General features: G+C 45.3%; 1 protein-coding gene across 1 annotated transcript in view; it reads left to right on the top strand.

The window, feature by feature from the left end:
- Positions 1 to 19,435, top strand: part of GALNT14 (polypeptide N-acetylgalactosaminyltransferase 14) — a 195,232-nt gene that overhangs the window by 6,594 nt on the left and 169,203 nt on the right. Inside the window, exon 2 of the mRNA XM_075341425.1 lies at positions 15,256 to 15,354. Coding sequence (XP_075197540.1) covers positions 15,256 to 15,354 — 99 coding nt within the window. The remainder of the gene's footprint in view (positions 1 to 15,255; positions 15,355 to 19,435) is intronic.

Here is a 19,435-nt window from a genome sequence, read left to right as displayed (position 1 = left end):
TAATACACACCTCAGCTGCTGCAGAACCTCATAATATACACCTCAGCTACTGCAGAATCTCATAATACACACCTCAGCTACTGCAAAACCTCATAATACACACCTCAGCTGCTGCAGAACCTCATAATACACCTCAGCTACTGCAGAACCTCATACTACACCTCAGCTACTGCAGAATCTCATAATACACACCTCAGCTACTGCAAAACCTCATAATACACACCTCAGCTGCTGCAGAATCTCATAATACACCTCAGCTACTGCAGAACCTCATAATACACACCTCAGCTACTGCAGAACCTCATAATACACACCTCAGCTACTGGAAAACCTCATAATACACACCTCAGCTACTGCAGAATCTCATAATACACACCTCAGGTGCTGCAGAACCTCATAATACACACCTCAGCTACTGGAAACCTCATAATATACACCTCAGGTGCTGCAGAACCTCATAATACACACCTCAGCTACTGGAAACCTCATAATACACACCTCAGCTGCTGCAGAACCTCATAATACACACCTCAGCTACTGGAAACCTCATAATACACACCTCAGCTACTGCAGAACCTCATAATACACACCTCAGCTACTGGAAAACCTCATAATACACACCTCAGCTACTGCAGAATCTCATAATACACACCTCAGCTACTGCAGAACCTCATAACACACACCTCAGCTACTGCAGAACCTCATAACACACACCTCAGCTACTGCAGAACCTCATAATACACACCTCAGCTACTGCAGAACCTCATAATACACACCTCAGCTACTGCAGAACCTCATAATATACACCTCAGCTGCTACAGAATCTCATAATACACACCTCAGCTACTGCAGAACCTCATAATACACACCTCAGCTGCTGCAGAACCTCATAATACACACCTCAGCTACTGCAGAATCTCATAATACACACCCCAGCTACTGCAGAACCTCATAACACACACCTCAGCTACTGCAGAACCTCATAACACACACCTCAGCTACTGCAGAACCTCATGAGACACACCTCAGCTGCTGCAGAACCTCATAATACACACCTCAGCTGCTGCAGAACCTCATAATGCACACCTCAGCTGCTGCAGAACCTCATAATACACACCTCAGTTGCTGCAGAACCTCATAATACACCTCAGCTACTGCAGAATCTCATAACACACACCTCAGCTACTGCAAAACCTCATAATACACACCTCAGCTGCTGCAGAATTTCATAATACACACCTCAGCTACTGGAAAACCTCATAATACACACCTCAGCTACTGCAGAACCTCATAATACACACCTCAGCTACTGCAGAACCTCATAATACACACCTCAGCTACTGGAAAACCTCTTAATATACACCTCAGCTACTGCAGAATCTCATAATACACACCTCAGCTACTGCAGAACCTCATAATACACACCTCAGCTACTGCAGAACCTCATAATACACACCTCAGCTACTGGAAAACCTCATAATATACACCTCAGCTACTGCAGAATCTCATAATACACACCTCAGCTACTGCAGAACCTCATGAGACACACCTCAGCTGCTGCAGAACCTCATAATGCACACCTCAGCTGCTGCAGAACCTCATAATACACACCTCAGCTGCTGCAGAACCTCATAATACACCTCAGCTACTGCAGAATCTCATAATACACACCTCAGCTACTGCAAAACCTCATAATACACACCTCAGCTGCTGCAGAACCTCATAATACACCTCAGCTACTGCAGAACCTCATAATACACACCTCAGCTACTGGCAAACCTCATAATACACACCTCAGCTACTGCAGAATCTCATAATACACACCTCAGCTACTGCAGAACCTCATAATACACACCTCAGCTACTGCAGAACCTCATAATACACACCTCAGCTACTGGAAAACCTCATAATACACACCTCAGCTACTGCAGAATCTCATAATACACACCTCAGCTACTGCAGAACCCCATAATATACACCTCAGCTACTGCAGAACCTCATAATACACACCTCAGCTACTGGAAAACCTCATAATATACACCTCAGCTACTGCAGAATCTCATAATACACACCTCAGCTACTGCAGAACCTCATAACACACACCTCAGCTACTGCAGAACCTCATAATACACACCTCAGCTACTGCAGAACCTCATAATACACACCTCAGCTACTGCAGAACCTCATAATATACACCTCAGCTGCTGCAGAATCTCATAATACACACCTCAGCTACTGCAGAACCTCATAATACACACCTCAGCTACTGCAGAACCTCATAATACACACCTCAGCTACTGCAGAACATCATAATATACACCTCAGCTGCTGCAGAACCTCATAATACACACCTCAGCTACTGCAGAATCTCATAATACACACCTCAGGTGCTGCAGAACCTCATAATACACACCTCAGCTACTGGAAACCTCATAATATACACCTCAGCTACTGCAGAACCTCATAATACACACCTCAGCTACTGGAAAACCTCATAATACACACCTCAGCTACTGCAGAATCTCATAATACACACCTCAGCTACTGCAGAACCTCATAACACACACCTCAGCTACTGCAGAACCTCATAAGACACACCTCAGCTACTGCAGAACCTCATAATACACACCTCAGCTACTGCAGAACCTCATAATACACACCTCAGCTACTGCAGAACCTCATAATATACACCTCAGCTGCTGCAGAATCTCATAATACACACCTCAGCTGCTGCAGAACCTCATAATACACACCTCAGCTGCTGCAGAACCTCATAATACACACCTCAGCTACTGCAGAATCTCATAATACACACCTCAGCTACTGCAGAACCTCATAATACACACCTCAGCTACTGGAAACCTCATAATATACACCTCAGCTACTGCAGAACCTCATAATACACACCTCAGCTACTGGAAAACCTCATAATATACACCTCAGCTACTGCAGAATCTCATAATACACACCTCAGCTACTGCAGAACCTCATAACACACACCTCAGCTACTGCAGAACCTCATAACACACACCTCAGCTACTGCAGAACCTCATAATACACACCTCAGCTACTGCAGAACCTCATGAGACACACCTCAGCTGCTGCAGAACCTCATAATACACACCTCAGCTGCTGCAGAACCTCATAATGCACACCTCAGCTGCTGCAGAACCTCATAATACACACCCCAGTTGCTGCAGAACCTCATAATACACCTCAGCTACTGCAGAATCTCATAACACACACCTCAGCTACTGCAAAACCTCATAATACACACCTCAGCTGCTGCAGAATTTCATAATACACACCTCAGCTACTGGAAAACCTCATAATACACACCTCAGCTACTGCAGAACCTCATAATACACACCTCAGCTACTGCAGAACCTCATAATGCACACCTCAGCTACTGGAAAACCTCTTAATATACACCTCAGCTACTGCAGAATCTCATAATACACACCTCAGCTACTGCAGAACCTCATAATACACACCTCAGCTACTGCAGAACCTCATAATACACACCTCAGCTACTGGAAAACCTCATAATATACACCTCAGCTACTGCAGAATCTCATAATACACACCTCAGCTACTGCAGAACCTCATGAGACACACCTCAGCTGCTGCAGAACCTCATAATGCACACCTCAGCTGCTGCAGAACCTCATAATACACACCTCAGCTGCTGCAGAACCTCATAATACACCTCAGCTACTGCAGAATCTCATAATACACACCTCAGCTACTGCAAAACCTCATAATACACACCTCAGCTGCTGCAGAACCTCATAATACACCTCAGCTACTGCAGAACCTCATAATACACACCTCAGCTACTGGCAAACCTCATAATACACACCTCAGCTACTGCAGAATCTCATAATACACACCTCAGCTACTGCAGAACCTCATAATACACACCTCAGCTACTGCAGAACCTCATAATACACACCTCAGCTACTGGAAAACCTCATAATACACACCTCAGCTACTGCAGAATCTCATAATACACACCTCAGCTACTGCAGAACCCCATAATATACACCTCAGCTACTGCAGAACCTCATAATACACACCTCAGCTACTGGAAAACCTCATAATATACACCTCAGCTACTGCAGAATCTCATAATACACACCTCAGCTACTACAGAACCTCATAACACACACCTCAGTTACTGCAGAACCTCATAACACACACCTCAGCTACTGCAGAACCTCATAATACACATCTCAGCTACTGCAGAACCTCATAATACACACCTCAGCTACTGCAGAACCTCATAATATACACCTCAGCTGCTGCAGAATCTCATAATACACACCTCAGCTACTGCAGAACCTCATAATACACACCTCAGCTACTGCAGAACCTCATAATACACACCTCAGCTACTGCAGAACCTCATAATACACACCTCAGCTACTGCAGAACCTCATAATATACACCTCAGCTGCTGCAGAACCTCATAATACACACCTCAGCTACTGCAGAATCTCATAATACACACCTCAGCTACTGCAGAACCTCATAATACACACCTCAGCTACTGGAAACCTCATAATATACACCTCAGCTACTGCAGAACCTCATAATACACACCTCAGCTACTGGAAAACCTCATAATATACACCTCAGCTACTGCAGAATCTCATAATACACACCTCAGCTACTGCAGAACCTCATAACACACACCTCAGCTACTGCAGAACCTCATAACACACACCTCAGCTGCTGCAGAACCTCATAATACACACCTCAGCTGCTGCAGAACCTCATAATGCACACCTCAGCTGCTGCAGAACCTCATAATACACACCTCAGCTACTGCAGAATCTCATAATACACACCTCAGCTACTGCAGAACCTCATAATACACACCTCAGCTACTGGAAACCTCATAATATACACCTCAGCTACTGCAGAACCTCATAATACACACCTCAGCTACTGGAAACCTCATAATATACACCTCAGCTACTGCAGAACCTCATAATACACACCTCAGCTACTGGAAAACCTCATAATATACACCTCAGCTACTGCAGAATCTCATAATACACACCTCAGCTACTGCAGAACCTCATAACACACACCTCAGCTACTGCAGAACCTCATAATACACACCTCAGCTGCTGCAGAACCTCATAATACACACCTCAGCTGCTGCAGAACCTCATAATGCACACCTCAGCTGCTGCAGAACCTCATAATGCACACCTCAGCTGCTGCAGAACCTCATAATACACACCTCAGCTGCTGCAGAACCTCATAATACACCTAAGCTACTGCAGAATCTCATAATACACACCTCAGCTACTGCAAAGCCTCATAATACACACCTCAGCTACTGCAGAATTTCATAATACACACCTCAGCTACTGGAGAATCTCATAACACACACCTCAGCTACTGCAAAACCTCATAATACACACCTCAGCTGCTGCAGAATTTCATAATACACACCTCAGCTACTGGAAAACCTCATAATACACACCTCAGCTACTGCAGAACCTCATAATACACACCTCAGCTACTGGAAAACCTCATAATACACACCTCAGCTACTGCAGAATCTCATAATACACACCTCAGCTACTGCAGAACCCCATAATATACACCTCAGCTACTGCAGAACCTCATAATACACACCTCAGCTACTGGAAAACCTCATAATATACACCTCAGCTACTGCAGAACCTCATAATACACACCTCAGCTACTGGAAAACCTCATAATACACACCTCAGCTACTGCAGAACCTCATAATACACACCTCAGCTACTGCAGAACCTCATAATACACACCTCAGCTACTGGAAAACCTCATAATACACACCTCAGCTACTGCAGAACCTCATAATACACACCTCAGCTACTGGAAAACCTCATAATACACACCTCAGCTACTGCAGAACCTCATAATACACACCTCAGCTACTGGAAAACCTCTTAATATACACCTCAGCTACTGCAGAATCTCATAATACACACCTCAGCTACTGCAGAACCTCATAATACACACCTCAGCTACTGCAGAACCTCATAATACACACCTCAGCTGCTGCAGAACCTCATAATACACACCTCAGCTACTGGAAAACCTCATAATATACACGTCAGCTACTGCAGAATCTCATAATACACACCTCAGCTACTGCAGAACCTCATGAGACACACCTCAGCTGCTGCAGAACCTCATAATGCACACCTCAGCTGCTGCAGAACCTCATAATACACACCTCAGCTGCTGCAGAACCTCATAATACACCTCAGCTACTGCAGAATCTCATAATACACACCTCAGCTACTGCAAAACCTCATAATACACACCTCAGCTGCTGCAGAACCTCATAATACACCTCAGCTACTGCAGAACCTCATAATACACACCTCAGCTACTGGAAAACCTCATAATACACACCTCAGCTACTGCAGAACCTCATAATACACACCTCAGCTACTGGAAAACCTCATAATACACACCTCAGCTACTGCAGAACCTCATAATACACACCTCAGCTACTGGAAAACCTCATAATACACACCTCAGCTACTGCAGAACCTCATAATACACACCTCAGCTACTGGAAAACCTCATAATACACACCTCAGCTACTGCAGAACCTCATAATACACACCTCAGCTACTGGAAAACCTCATAATACACACCTCAGCTACTGCAGAATCTCATAATACACACCTCAGCTACTGCAGAACCTCATAATACACACCTCAGCTACTGCAGAATCTCATAATACACACCTCAGCTACTGCAGAACCTCATAATACACACCTCAGCTACTGCAGAATCTCATAATACACACCTCAGCTACTGCAGAATCTCATAATACACACCTCAGCTACTGGAAACCTCATAATATACACCTCAGCTACTGCAGAACCTCATAATACACACCTCAGCTACTGGAAAACCTCATAATATACACCTCAGCTACTGCAGAATCATCTCATAATACACACCTCAGCTACTGCAGAACCTCATAACACACACCTCAGCTACTGCAGAACCTCATAATACACACCTCAGCTACTGCAGAACCTCATAATATACACCTCAGCTACTGCAGAATCTCATAATACACACCTCAGCTACTGCAGAACCTCATAATACACACCTCAGCTACTGCAGAACCTCATAACACACACCTCAGCTACTGCAGAACCTCATAATACACACCTCAGCTACTGCAGAACCTCATAATACACACCTCAGCTACTGCAGAATTAATTAATAATAATTGTATTCATTTATATAGCGCTATTAATTCCACAGCGCTTTACATACATTGGCAACACTGTCCCCATTGGGGCTCACAATCTAGAGTCCCTATCTGTAATGTCTTTGGAGTGTGGGAGGAAACCAGAGAACCTGGAGGACACCGACGCAAACACGGGGAGAACATACAAACTCCTTGCAGATGTTGTCCTTGGTGGGATTTGAACCCAGGACCCCAGCTCTGCAAGACTGCAGTGCTAACCACTGAGCCACCACAAGACTACAGTGCTAACCACTGAGCCACCACAAGACTGCAGTGCTAACCATTGAGCCACCATAAGACTGCAGTGCTAACCACTGAGCCGCCGCAAGACTGCAGTGCTAACCACTGAGCCGCCGTGCTGAACCTCATATTACACACCTCAGCTACTGCAGAACCTCATAATACACCTCAGCTGCTGTAAAACCTAGTAAGAAATCTCAGCTGCTACTGCAGAACCTTATAATACATCTCAGCTTCTGTAAAACCTAGTACTAAATCTCAGCTGCTGGAGAACCTCATATTAAACCTCAGCTTCAGAACCTCTAAAGCGGGCTTTACACACTGCGATATCGGTCCCGATATCGCCAGTGTGGGTACCCGCCCCCATCTGTTGCGCGACACGGGCAAATCGCTGCCCGTGCCGCACAACATCGCCCAGACCCGTCACACATACTTACCTGCCCGGCGACGTCGCTGTAACCGGCGAACCGCCTCCTTTCTAAGGGGGTGGTCCGTGCGGCGTCACAGCGACGTCACTGAGCGGCCGCCCAATAGAAGCGTAGGGGCGGAGCTGAGCGGGACGTAACATCCCGCCCACCTCCTTCCTTCCTCATAGCGGCCGGGAGGCAGGTAAAGAGAGCTTCCTTGTTCCTGCGGCGTCACACGGAGCGATGTTGCACGTTTTTGCAACGATGCAAAATCGCTCATCGGTGTCACACGCAACGGCATCGCTAATGCGACCGGATGTGCGTCACAAATTCCGTGACCCCAACGAGTTTGCATTAGCGATGTCGTAGCGTGTAAAGCTGCTGTAGGACCTCATAATACACCTCGGCTGCTGCAGAACCTCTTAATAGATCTTGGCTGCTGTAGGATCTGATAATACATCTCAGCTGCTGCAGAACCTCATATCGCACACCTCATTGAGCCCCATGTTCCTGGGCATTGTGTGGCCCTCATCGGGCAGCACTACACGCAGTACATTGGGGCCTCCATATCGGACCTTCTCTGCCTCCCTGGGATGGTGAGATCTCCGCTGACCCCGCTGTAAGCGCCATTGACGCTCTCCCGCGATGTCGCCTGAATCCCTTTAAGTGACGGATCCCGTAATTAACGATTCGCTGATTTGGAAACTCGTTGACGTTAGGAAGAGAATTAAATATTTGAAGAACTCGTCTTTGTAGGAGATTAATTTCTCTTCTGCATAAAACGTCTTTGATGTAACGAGAGGAATTTCCGAGAGACGAAACTACAAAGGATCGGAAAAAAGTGCGATGTGAGCGATACGATCGCGAGCCGCGGACGACATCAGCGGAAAATCAGCGGAAACTGTCCTACAAGCGCTCACATGTCATTAGGGGCTTACATCTCACTTCTCTACATGAAAGCCCCAGAGGGATCATCGGCAGAAGAGGTGCAAAAATCATCACACCCCCCCCCCCCCGCCAGACACAGACTACTCATGGAGAAAATAGAAAAATAGAAGTGGTGGTCACAGCTCCCTCCTCCCTCTCCCTGCAGAGATTACAGAGCATGCTCACAACAGTCATATAGTGGTCACAGCTCCCTCCTCCCTCTCCCTGCAGAGATTACACAGCATGCCCGCAACAGTCATATAGTGGTCACAGCTCCCTCCTCCCTCTCCCTGCAGAGATTACAGAGCATGCCCACAACAATCATATAGTGGTCACAGCTCCCTCCTCCCTCTCCCTGCAGAGATTACACAGCATGCCCACAACAATCATATAGTGGTCACGGATACCTCCTCCCTCTCCCTGCAGAGATTACACAGCATGCCCACAACAATCATGTAGTGGTCACAGCTCCCTCCTCCCTCTCCCTGCAGAGATTACAAAGCATGAACACAACAATCATATAGTGGTCACAGCTCCCTCCTCCCTCTCCCTGCAGAGATTACAGAGCATGAACACAAAAATCATATAGTGGTCACAGCTCCCTCCTCCCTCTCCCTGCACAATGACCTCTGCACTGATCCTATAGAAGTTAATAGACCTCCAGACTAATTTTTGCTGCTGTTATCAATAGTTTAGGCAATATGGCCGTCCACCGTTATGTAAGATTTATAATTCTTATTTTCTAAAAAAAAAATCTGAAAGTTTTTTGCATTTAGTTTTTTTTTTACTATATCAATTTTTTGTAAAAAAAAAACAACAAACAAAACAATGATCAGGTTGTAATGATGAATAAATAATACAGGGGATACATCCCTTTAAGCCTCCAGTATGCTGTGATTTTCTTTTTTTTTGTTATTTTTTGTTGCTACTCATGATGGATTTTCGATCTTTTTGCAGGACTGATAGCAGCGTCTGCTCCCTCTGGTGGAGCTGCATGTGTGACCGTCTGATCTTCAGTAACCCTTTCTGTGCTGTAATATTGATGGTCAGGGTATTGAGCAGGTCCGGCCGATCTGATGTGTACGGGGCAGTGGGAGGGATCGGGCAGATGGATTTCGACATGTCTAATCTCATTGTGGATGATCAGATCATTGATGTAATAATATTGTATCCCTGGAACAATGACAGCGACTTATTGAGGCTCTGCCTTAGGTTTTACCCAGTACTATATACATTAGCCCTGGTGGTCCTGGGGGGCCGTACACTGTATATTCAGGGCTTCTCTGTGACTGGACTCGTCCTTTAAATATTCCTCTTTATTGTAAAGTTTCCCATCACATTAGAGCCATGGACTTAATTAACTTCAACCTTTAATTTCTCTCTTCGTTTGGCGCTTAGTTGTGACTTATTATCACAACTGATGACAGATCGGGGACTCGTCCTCATCCGAAATGTCACCGCGTCACATTATCACTAGGACCGGATCCGGATCATCTGCACAAGAAATGGCTTGTTTTTTATTTTTCTAGAAACGCAAAAATAGTGACATTCTGAGTGAGTAATGATGACCTCAAACTGCAGTCCTCAGACGCTCAGATCATACCTCCAGAGTGCAGCTCTGGAGTGTAATACAGGAGGTAACTCAGGATCAGTAATGTATGTACACAGTGACTGCACCAGCAGAATAGTGAATGCAGCTCTGGAGTATAATACAGGAGGTAACTCAGGATCAGTAATGTAATGTATGTACACAGTGACTGCTCCAGCAGAATAGTGAGTGCAGCTCTGGAGTATAATACAGGAGGTAACTCAGGATCAGTAATGTGTGTACACAGTGACTGCACCAGCAGAATAGTGAGTGCAGCTCTGGAGTGTAATACAGGAGGTAACTCAGGATCAGTAATGTATGTACACAGTGACTGCTCCAGCAGAATAGTGAGTGCAGCTCTGGAGTATAATACAGGAGGTAACTCAGGATCAGTAATGTATGTACACAGTGACTGCTCCAGCAGAATAGTGAGTGCAGCTCTGGAGTATAATACAGGATGTAACTCAGGATCAGTAATGTAATGTATGTACACAGTGACTGCACCAGTAGAATAGTGAGTGCAGCTCTGGAGTGTAATACAGGAGGTAACTCAGGATCAGTAATGTATGTACACAGTGACTGCTCCAGCAGAATAGTGAGTGCAGCTCTGGAGTATAATACAGGAGGTAACTCAGGATCAGTAATGTAATGTATGTACACAGTGACTGCACCAGCAGAATAGTGAGTACAGCTCTGGAGTATAATACAGGAGGTAACTCAGGATCAGTAATGTAATGTATGTATACAGTGACTCCTCCAGCAGAATAGTGAGTGCAGCTCTGGAGGATAATACAGGAGGTAACTCAGGATCAGTAATGTAATGTATGTACACAGTGACTGCACCAGCAGAATAGTAAGTGCAGCTCTGGAGTATAATACAGGAGGTAACTCAGGATCAGTAATGTAATGTATGTACACAGTGACTGCACCAGCAGAATAGTGAGTGCAGCTCTGGAGTATAATACAGGATGTAACTCAGGATCAGTAATGTAATGTATGTACACAGTGACTGCACCAGCAGAATAGTGAGTGCAGCTCTGGAGTATAATACAGGATGTAACTCAGGATTAGTAATGTATGTACACAGTGACTGCACCAGCAGAATAGTGAGTGCAGCTCTGGAGTATAATACAGGAGGTAACTCTACTAAAATGCTAGTGCATGCCCTCAAAATGCTAGTGCATGCCCTCATAATCTCCCGCCTCGACTACTGTAACATCCTCCTCTGTGGCCTCCCTGCCAACACGCTCGCCCCTCTCCAGTCCATCCTTAACTCTGCTGCCCGACTGATCCACCTCTCTCCCCAATACCACCCCGCTTCTCCCCTCTGCATGTCCCTCCACTGGCTTCCAATCTTCCACCGTATCCAATTCAAACTACTAACACTGACCTACAAAGCTGTGCATAATCTTTCCCCTCCGTACATCTCTGAACTACTCTCCCACTACACTCCAACACGTCACCTCCGGTCCTCCCAAGATCTCCTTCTCTCCTCCTCTCTCATTCGCTCCTCACGCAACCGACTCCAAGACTTCTCCCGAGCATCCCCAGTCTCCTGGAACTCGCTGCCTCAACACGTCAGACTATCCCCTACCCTTGCAAACTTCAAACGGAACCTGAAAACTCACCTGTTCAGAAATGCCTACAATCTACAATGAACTCGCTGCCGCCTGACCTACACCCCACCTATTGTCTCCTCCCCATAATCCTATAGAATGTAAGCCCGCAAGGGTAGGGCCCTCTTCCCTCTGTACTAGTCTGTCTACTGTAACTTGTATATGTATTTTGTATGTAACCCCTTCTCATGTACAGCACCATGGAATCAATGGTGCTCTATAAATAAATAATAATAATAATAATAATAATAATAATAATAATAATAATAACTCAGGATCAGTAATGTATGTACACAGTGACTGCACCAGCAGAATAGTGAGTACAGCTCTGGAGTATAATACAGGAGGTAACTCAGGATCAGTAATGTAATGTATGTACACAGTGACTGCACCAGCAGAATAGTGAGTGCAGCTCTGGAGTATAATACAGGAGGTAACTCAGGATCAGTAATGTAATGTATGTACACAGTGACTGCACCAGCAGAATAGTGAGTACAGCTCTGGAGTATAATACAGGAGGTAACTCAGGATCAGTAATGTATGTACACAGTGACTCCTCCAGCAGAATAGTGAGTGCAGCTCTGGAGGATAATACAGGAGGCAACTCAGGATCAGTAATGTAATGTATGTACACAGTGACTGCACCAGCAGAATAGTGAGTGCAGCTCTGGAGTATAATACAGGAGGTAACTCAGGATCAGTAATGTATGTACACAGTGACTGCACCAGCAGAATAGTGAGTACAGCTCTGGAGTATAATACAGGAGGTAACTCAGGATCAGTAATGTAATGTATGTACACAGTTACTGCACCAGCAGAATAGTGAGTACAGCTCTGGAGTATAATACAGGAGGTAACTCAGGATCAGTAATGTATGTACACAGTGACTCCTCCAGCAGAATAGTGAGTGCAGCTCTGGAGGATAATACAGGAGGCAACTCAGGATCAGTAATGTAATGTATGTACACAGTGACTGCACCAGCAGAATAGTGAGTGCAGCTCTGGAGTATAATACAGGAGGTAACTCAGGATCAGTAATGTAAGGTATGTACACAGTGACTGCACCAGCAGAATAGTGAGTGCAGCTCTGGAGTATAATACAGGAGGTAACTCAGGATCAGTAATGTAATGTATGTACACAGTGACTGCACCAGCAGAATAGTGAGTGCAGCTCTGGAGTATAATACAGGAGGTAACTCAGGATCAGTAATGTAATGTACACAGTGACTGCACCAGCAGAATAGTGAGTACAGCTCTGGAGTATAATACAGGAGGTAACTCAGGATCAGTAATGTAATGTATGTACACAGTGACTGCACCAGCAGAATAGTGAGTACAGCTCTGAAGTATAATACAGGAGGTAACTCAGGATCAGTAATGTAATGTATGTACACAGTGACTGCACCAGCAGAATAGTGAGTACAGCTCTGGAGTATAATACAGGAGGTAACTCAGGATCAGTAATGTAATGTATGTACACAGTGACTGTACCAGCAGAATAGTGAGTACAGCTCTGGAGTATAATACAGGAGGTAACTCAGGATCAGTAATGTATGTACACAGTGACTGCACCAGCAGAATAGTGAGTACAGCTCTGGAGTATAATACAGGAGGTAACTCAGGATCAGTAATGTATGTACACAGTGACTGCACCAGCAGAATAGTGAGTACAGCTCTGGAGTATAATACAGGAGGTAACTCAGGATCAGTAATGTAATGTATGTACACAGTGACTGCACCAGCAGAATAGTGAGTACAGCTCTGGAGTATAATACAGGAGGTAACTCAGGATCAGTAATGTATGTACACAGTGACTCCTCCAGCAGAATAGTGAGTGCAGCTCTGGAGGATAATACAGGAGGCAACTCAGGATCAGTAATGTAATGTATGTACACAGTGACTGCACCAGCAGAATAGTGAGTGCAGCTCTGGAGTATAATACAGGAGGTAACTCAGGATCAGTAATGTAATGTATGTACACAGTGACTCCTCCAGCAGAATAGTGAGTGCAGCTCTGGAGTATAATACAGGAGGTAACTCAGGATCAGTAATGTAATGTATGTACACAGTGACTCCTCCAGCAGAATAGTAAGTGCAGCTCTGGAGTATAATACAGGAGGTAACTCAGGATCAGTAATGTATGTACACAGTGACTGCACCAGCAGAATAGTGAGTACAGCTCTGGAGTATAACACAGGAGGTGACTGAGGATCAGTAATGTAATGTACACAGTGACTCCTCCAGCAGAATAGTGAGTGCAGCTCTGGAGTATAATACAGGAGGTAACTCAGGATCAGTAATGTAATGTATGTACACAGTGACTCCTCCAGCAGAATAGTAAGTGCAGCTCTGGAGTATAACACAGGAGGTAACTCAGGATCAGTAATGTATGTACACAGTGACTGCACCAGCAGAATAGTGAGTGCAGCTCTGGAGTATAATACAGGAGGTACAGAGTAGCCATGTAATTTATTGCAATTTAAGTTTCAAAGTTACCCCCCACCAAGTAATAAAAATGCAAATGTATCCTTAAGAACTTGCTATATAACTTCTCTCATCCTATAGAAAAAAAAATGCACATAGAGATGTCCTATTGTTTACACCTAGTTCCTGCAGGAAAAATACAGAATTCACATTAAAGGGAATCAGTCAGCAGATTTTGGCTATGTAATCTGAGAGCCCCAGGATATACGGGCAGAGATCCTGATTCCAGTAATATTTCTCTTACTGAGCTGTTTGCTGTCATTTTGATACAATTCCTATTTTCTCTGCTGTAGATGTAGCAGTGCTCGGAATGCTGAGCACTGTATAACCCCGCCCACAGCACTGATTGGCAACTCTGTGTATAACCCCGCCCACAGCACTGGTACCTTCCTGTTTACACTGCATATTGGCAGGAAGCTGCTAATCAGTGCTAGGGGCGGGGTTATACAGAGCAGCAGGTCTAGGAGGCAGGAGACACCTACTGATAATCTCCTGCTGATAAAACAATGATTGTATTGAAACGGCAGTCCGATAAGTGACACATCGCTGGAGTCTCTCGGCCTTTACATTATGCTGCTTTCAGATTAACAAAAAAAAAAGGCAGATCCCCTTTAAGGGCTGGCTCGGAGCTCCGTCTGATGAGCCATAAATGTTTATTTTTTCCTATTTGGATGCATCTGCTCACTGGGTAATTGCTGTGTTTTTCAGATGTACGGAGCTGCACTACCCATCAAACCTTCCACCTACGAGTATCATCATTACCTTTCACAACGAGGCGCGATCCACGCTTCTGAGGACGATAAGGAGGTAAGATAAATCGTGTGACAGGGCTGAGGCTCTCGTTCACACATGTCGGCGCGCGCTGTAAATCCTTGTCACACTGTTTCCTCCGCGCGGTGACATCGCAGGTTATCATCTGAAATGCCGCTAATTAAAACACGCGGCGGAGCAGCCGGAGAGCGGCGCCCGGATGACAGTCGGGGTGAAGGTCGCGGAGATGCGTCGCTGACATTTTCTATTGAGCCGTCTCATTTTATGCCCAGGAATTTTGCAACAATTAGCAAAGAATGAAGCAAGAAACCGCCGAGAAGTAAACAAGACTGGAGCTTTAATGGTGTCTTATTTATATGGCAGCGAATATGATCTATCTGGAAATAAGACAATATTATAAATTAAATGCAACAAACAAAAAAATATCTTAAAACCGTACATTTTTGTCATCACGGACAAACCACAAAGAAAAGAAGCCTGCGGCTACAAGGTGCGGCACGTGTGGCTGTGCGCAACAATGTAGCATCGACATGATATACAGTAAAGGCTTATTCCCATCAATTAAAGTTCTGTAAACAATAAGCAATAATAATAATAATATAAAAATTGTATTCATTTATAAAGCGCTGTTAATTCCACAGCGCTTTACATACATTGGCAACACTGTCCCCATTGGGGCTCACATTCTAAATTCCCTATCAGGATGTTTTTGGAGTGTGGCAGGAAACCAGAGACCCCGGAGGAAACCCACGCAGACACGGGGAGAACATACAAACTCCTTGCACATGTTGTCCTTGGTGGGATTTGAACCCAGGACCCCAGTTCTGCAAGATTGCAGTGCTAACCACTGAGCCACCACAAGACTGTGGTGCTAACCACTGAGCCACCACAAGACTGCAGTGCTAACCACTGAGCCACCACAAGACTGCAGTGCTAACCACTGAGCCACCATAAGACTGCAGTGCTAACCACTGAGCTACCATAAGACTACAGTGCTAACCACTGAGCCACCACAGGACAATAGTGCTAACCACTGAGCCACCACAAGACTGCAACGCTAATCACTGAGCCACCATGCTAATCAGTGGGGACTAGTGGGACCTTACACACATCCGGAGTATAGGGCTTAATTAGAGGCCGTGTATTCGTTCTCTGGACGACCGATGGAGATCTGAAATAAGTGCAAAATATATTGATATAACAAAGCCGTGATGACCCTTAAATCACATCACATATTCTGCATTATTACAAGAAAAATAAAAGTTAGATGGAATTGCTTTTTCTGCTCATCTCCCCTCCTATAACAAAAATAAACTAAAACGTTGTGTCCACTTTAAATTGGTACCAAAAAGAAAAATATAGCAAAAAAAACCCAAAACAGTTAAAAAATAGGTAATATAAGAAAATTAGAGAAGACAGAGATATTATTATGTATTTTTGAGCACCATTGACTCCATGGTGCAGTACATATGAAAAGTGTTTAGATACCAAAGACAAAGTACAATGAAAAAACAAACTCCGACAGAATGGCAGAGAGGGGAGAGAGCCCGGCCTCAAGGGGGTTACAGTCTACAGGTTTATAGACAGTAGATCGAAGGGGTTGCACCAACTCCAGTGGTGGTGGTGAGGCGGCAGCTGCGGTGGTGGTGTTGAGCAGCAGCTCCAATGGTGGGTGGTGAGCTGGCACCAGTCCCGGTGCTGATGACCTGGCACCAGCTCCAATGGTGGTGAGGTGACAGCTCTGGTGGTGGTGAGGTGGCACCAGATCCAGTGGCACTGAGGTAGCAGCTCTGGTGTTTGTGAGGGGGCAGCTGTGAGGTGGCAGCTCCGGTAATGGTGAGGTGGCAGCTCTGGTGCTGCTAAGGCTACAGCTCCAGTGGTGGTGAGGCAGTGTCTATGGTGGTGGTGAGACAACATCTCTGGTGGTGAAGCGGCAGCTCCAATTTTGGTGAGGTGGCACTAGCCCTGATGGTGGTGAGCTGGCACCAGCTCTGATGGTGGTGATGTGACAGCTCTGGTGGTGGTGAGGTGGCACCAGATCCAATGGAGAGGAGGTGGCACCAAATCCGGTGGTGGTGAGGTAACAGCTCTGGTGTTTGTGAGGTGGCAACTCTGGTGCTGGTGAGGATGCAGCTCCAGTGGTTGGGAGGCAGTGTTTCTGGTGGTGGTGAAGCGACATCTCTAGTGGTGATGAGGCAGTATCTATGGTGGTGGTGAGGTGGCAGCGGGGTCATTGCAGGATGGAGCTTTCTTGAAGAGATGGGTTTTTTAGTTCATTTGAAAGCTCACAGTGACGCGGGTAATTGGACGGGTTGGGTCACAGAATTCTAGATGACTTGGAAGAAGTCTTGGAGGTGATTGGGTGAGGAATGTTGGAGTGTGGAGATGAGAAAGAGGTCTTGTGAGGACCGGAGATTACTTGGGGGGAAGATATCAGGAGATTAGTTTGGGAATATACAGAGGAGACCGATTCTATATGGCTTTGTAGATCAATGTCAGTAGTTTGAACTGGATACATTTTGGAAATAGGAGCCAATGAAGGGATTTGTAGGGGGAAGAAATGGAGGAATAATGAAGACTGAGATGGAATAGTAAGGCAGCAGAGCTGAGGACGGACTGGAGAGGTGCAATTATGCGTTATAAAGGAGGCCATAGAGGAAGATGTTGCAGTAGTTGAGGTGGGAGATGATGAGGGCAACACTAGCATTTCAGTAGCTTCAGGGTTGAGGAAAGGATGGATTCTGGAAATATTTTTGAGTTGGAGGTGGTAAGAGCTTGGATATGGGATTTAAAGGACAAGACAGAGTCAAAGGTTACTTTGAGGCAGCGGACGCCAAGCCCAGAGGACAGCATAGTGTCATATATTGTGATAGATAGATCGAGCAGGAGAGTTAGATGAGATGAAGGAAATATGATGACTTCTGTTCTGTCCACATTGAGTAATTTTGGTCAGGACATCCTCAGTGAAGTGGTAAGGATGGAAGCCGGATTGTAGGCTGTGGAAGGGTGATGTGGAGGAGAGGTGGACGTGCTGTTCGAGAAGGCGAACAGTAGGAGAGATTTGGCAAGAGCTGGATGTAGACATTGGGTGGAGGGATGTCTTCTTCGGGATAGGTGTGATTGTGGCTTGTTTTGAATGCAGAAGGGGTGTGATTTTGGATTGTTTTGAAAGTACTAGAAGTTAATGATCAGTTGAAGCGATGGATTATGGCTGGGAGAAGCATGGTGGTGACGTTGGGGAGGAGATGAGATGGCATGGGGTCAAGTGCACAAGTGGGGAGGTACGATTTAAAGATTTGAAGGTGATATCTGGATGTGTTGAACTGGGAATGGCAATCGGATGACCCACAAGAAAGGTGGAAGGAGACAACTGGATTCCTAGATCTGTTTGAGAAGACACAAGACCAGAGTAGAAGATGAGACAGTCCAATGTTCATGAGGTCACCTAGTAAAAAACCCATAATCCAAATAACAAGTTTTGGTTCTTTTAATGTTGCAGTTCCAAAATCGACACAAAGATGTGATTATTTTTTAATTTGTAGCATTGTCTATATTACTGCAGCTAGCCAGATTGGCCCAGCGTCTCCCGTCCATGGAGCGGTGTCAGTAGACAGGTCCTGTTGTGTTCTGTACCTCGTTCTTCCACCTTCGCTTGTGAAGACAGATTGTTCCACAGATGTGACGGCGTGGCTTGTCTTGGATCTCGGCAGGACCGGCCCTGCAGGAGTCGCCTGTGTGCACGCGGAGTTCTGAGCTGTCCAGCTGCTGATTTTCTAACCTTACATGTTTACCGGAGACACTTTCCATCTATTAGTTTATCGTTATTAGATGTTGGTTGGGAATAATTGTGGTGTCTGTGAATTAAAAGCTGAGACAATCAAAGTAACGAAAGGGCCGCTGTCGCATCCACAACCTCTGTAGACATCAAAGTACAAGCGAAACTACGTTTCAAAAATTAATAAGTTGTGCCGCTGACTTAAAGGGAACCTGTCAGCAGGATTTAGCCCTAGAAAGTAAAGCCATGGCCATAATGGCACTGTGATGCTGATTAAATGGATACCTTCCGTGAAGGAATCCGATCGTTAGTTTCTGAATAACCTTCCTGTAAAGTTTTCAT

Source organism: Anomaloglossus baeobatrachus, chromosome 3 (genome assembly GCF_048569485.1).
Source record: "Anomaloglossus baeobatrachus isolate aAnoBae1 chromosome 3, aAnoBae1.hap1, whole genome shotgun sequence".
In the NCBI taxonomy this organism is placed as follows: domain Eukaryota; kingdom Metazoa; phylum Chordata; class Amphibia; order Anura; family Aromobatidae; genus Anomaloglossus; species Anomaloglossus baeobatrachus.
Note: the sequence above shows the minus strand (reverse complement) of the source record. Positions and strands in the feature narration are given on the sequence as shown.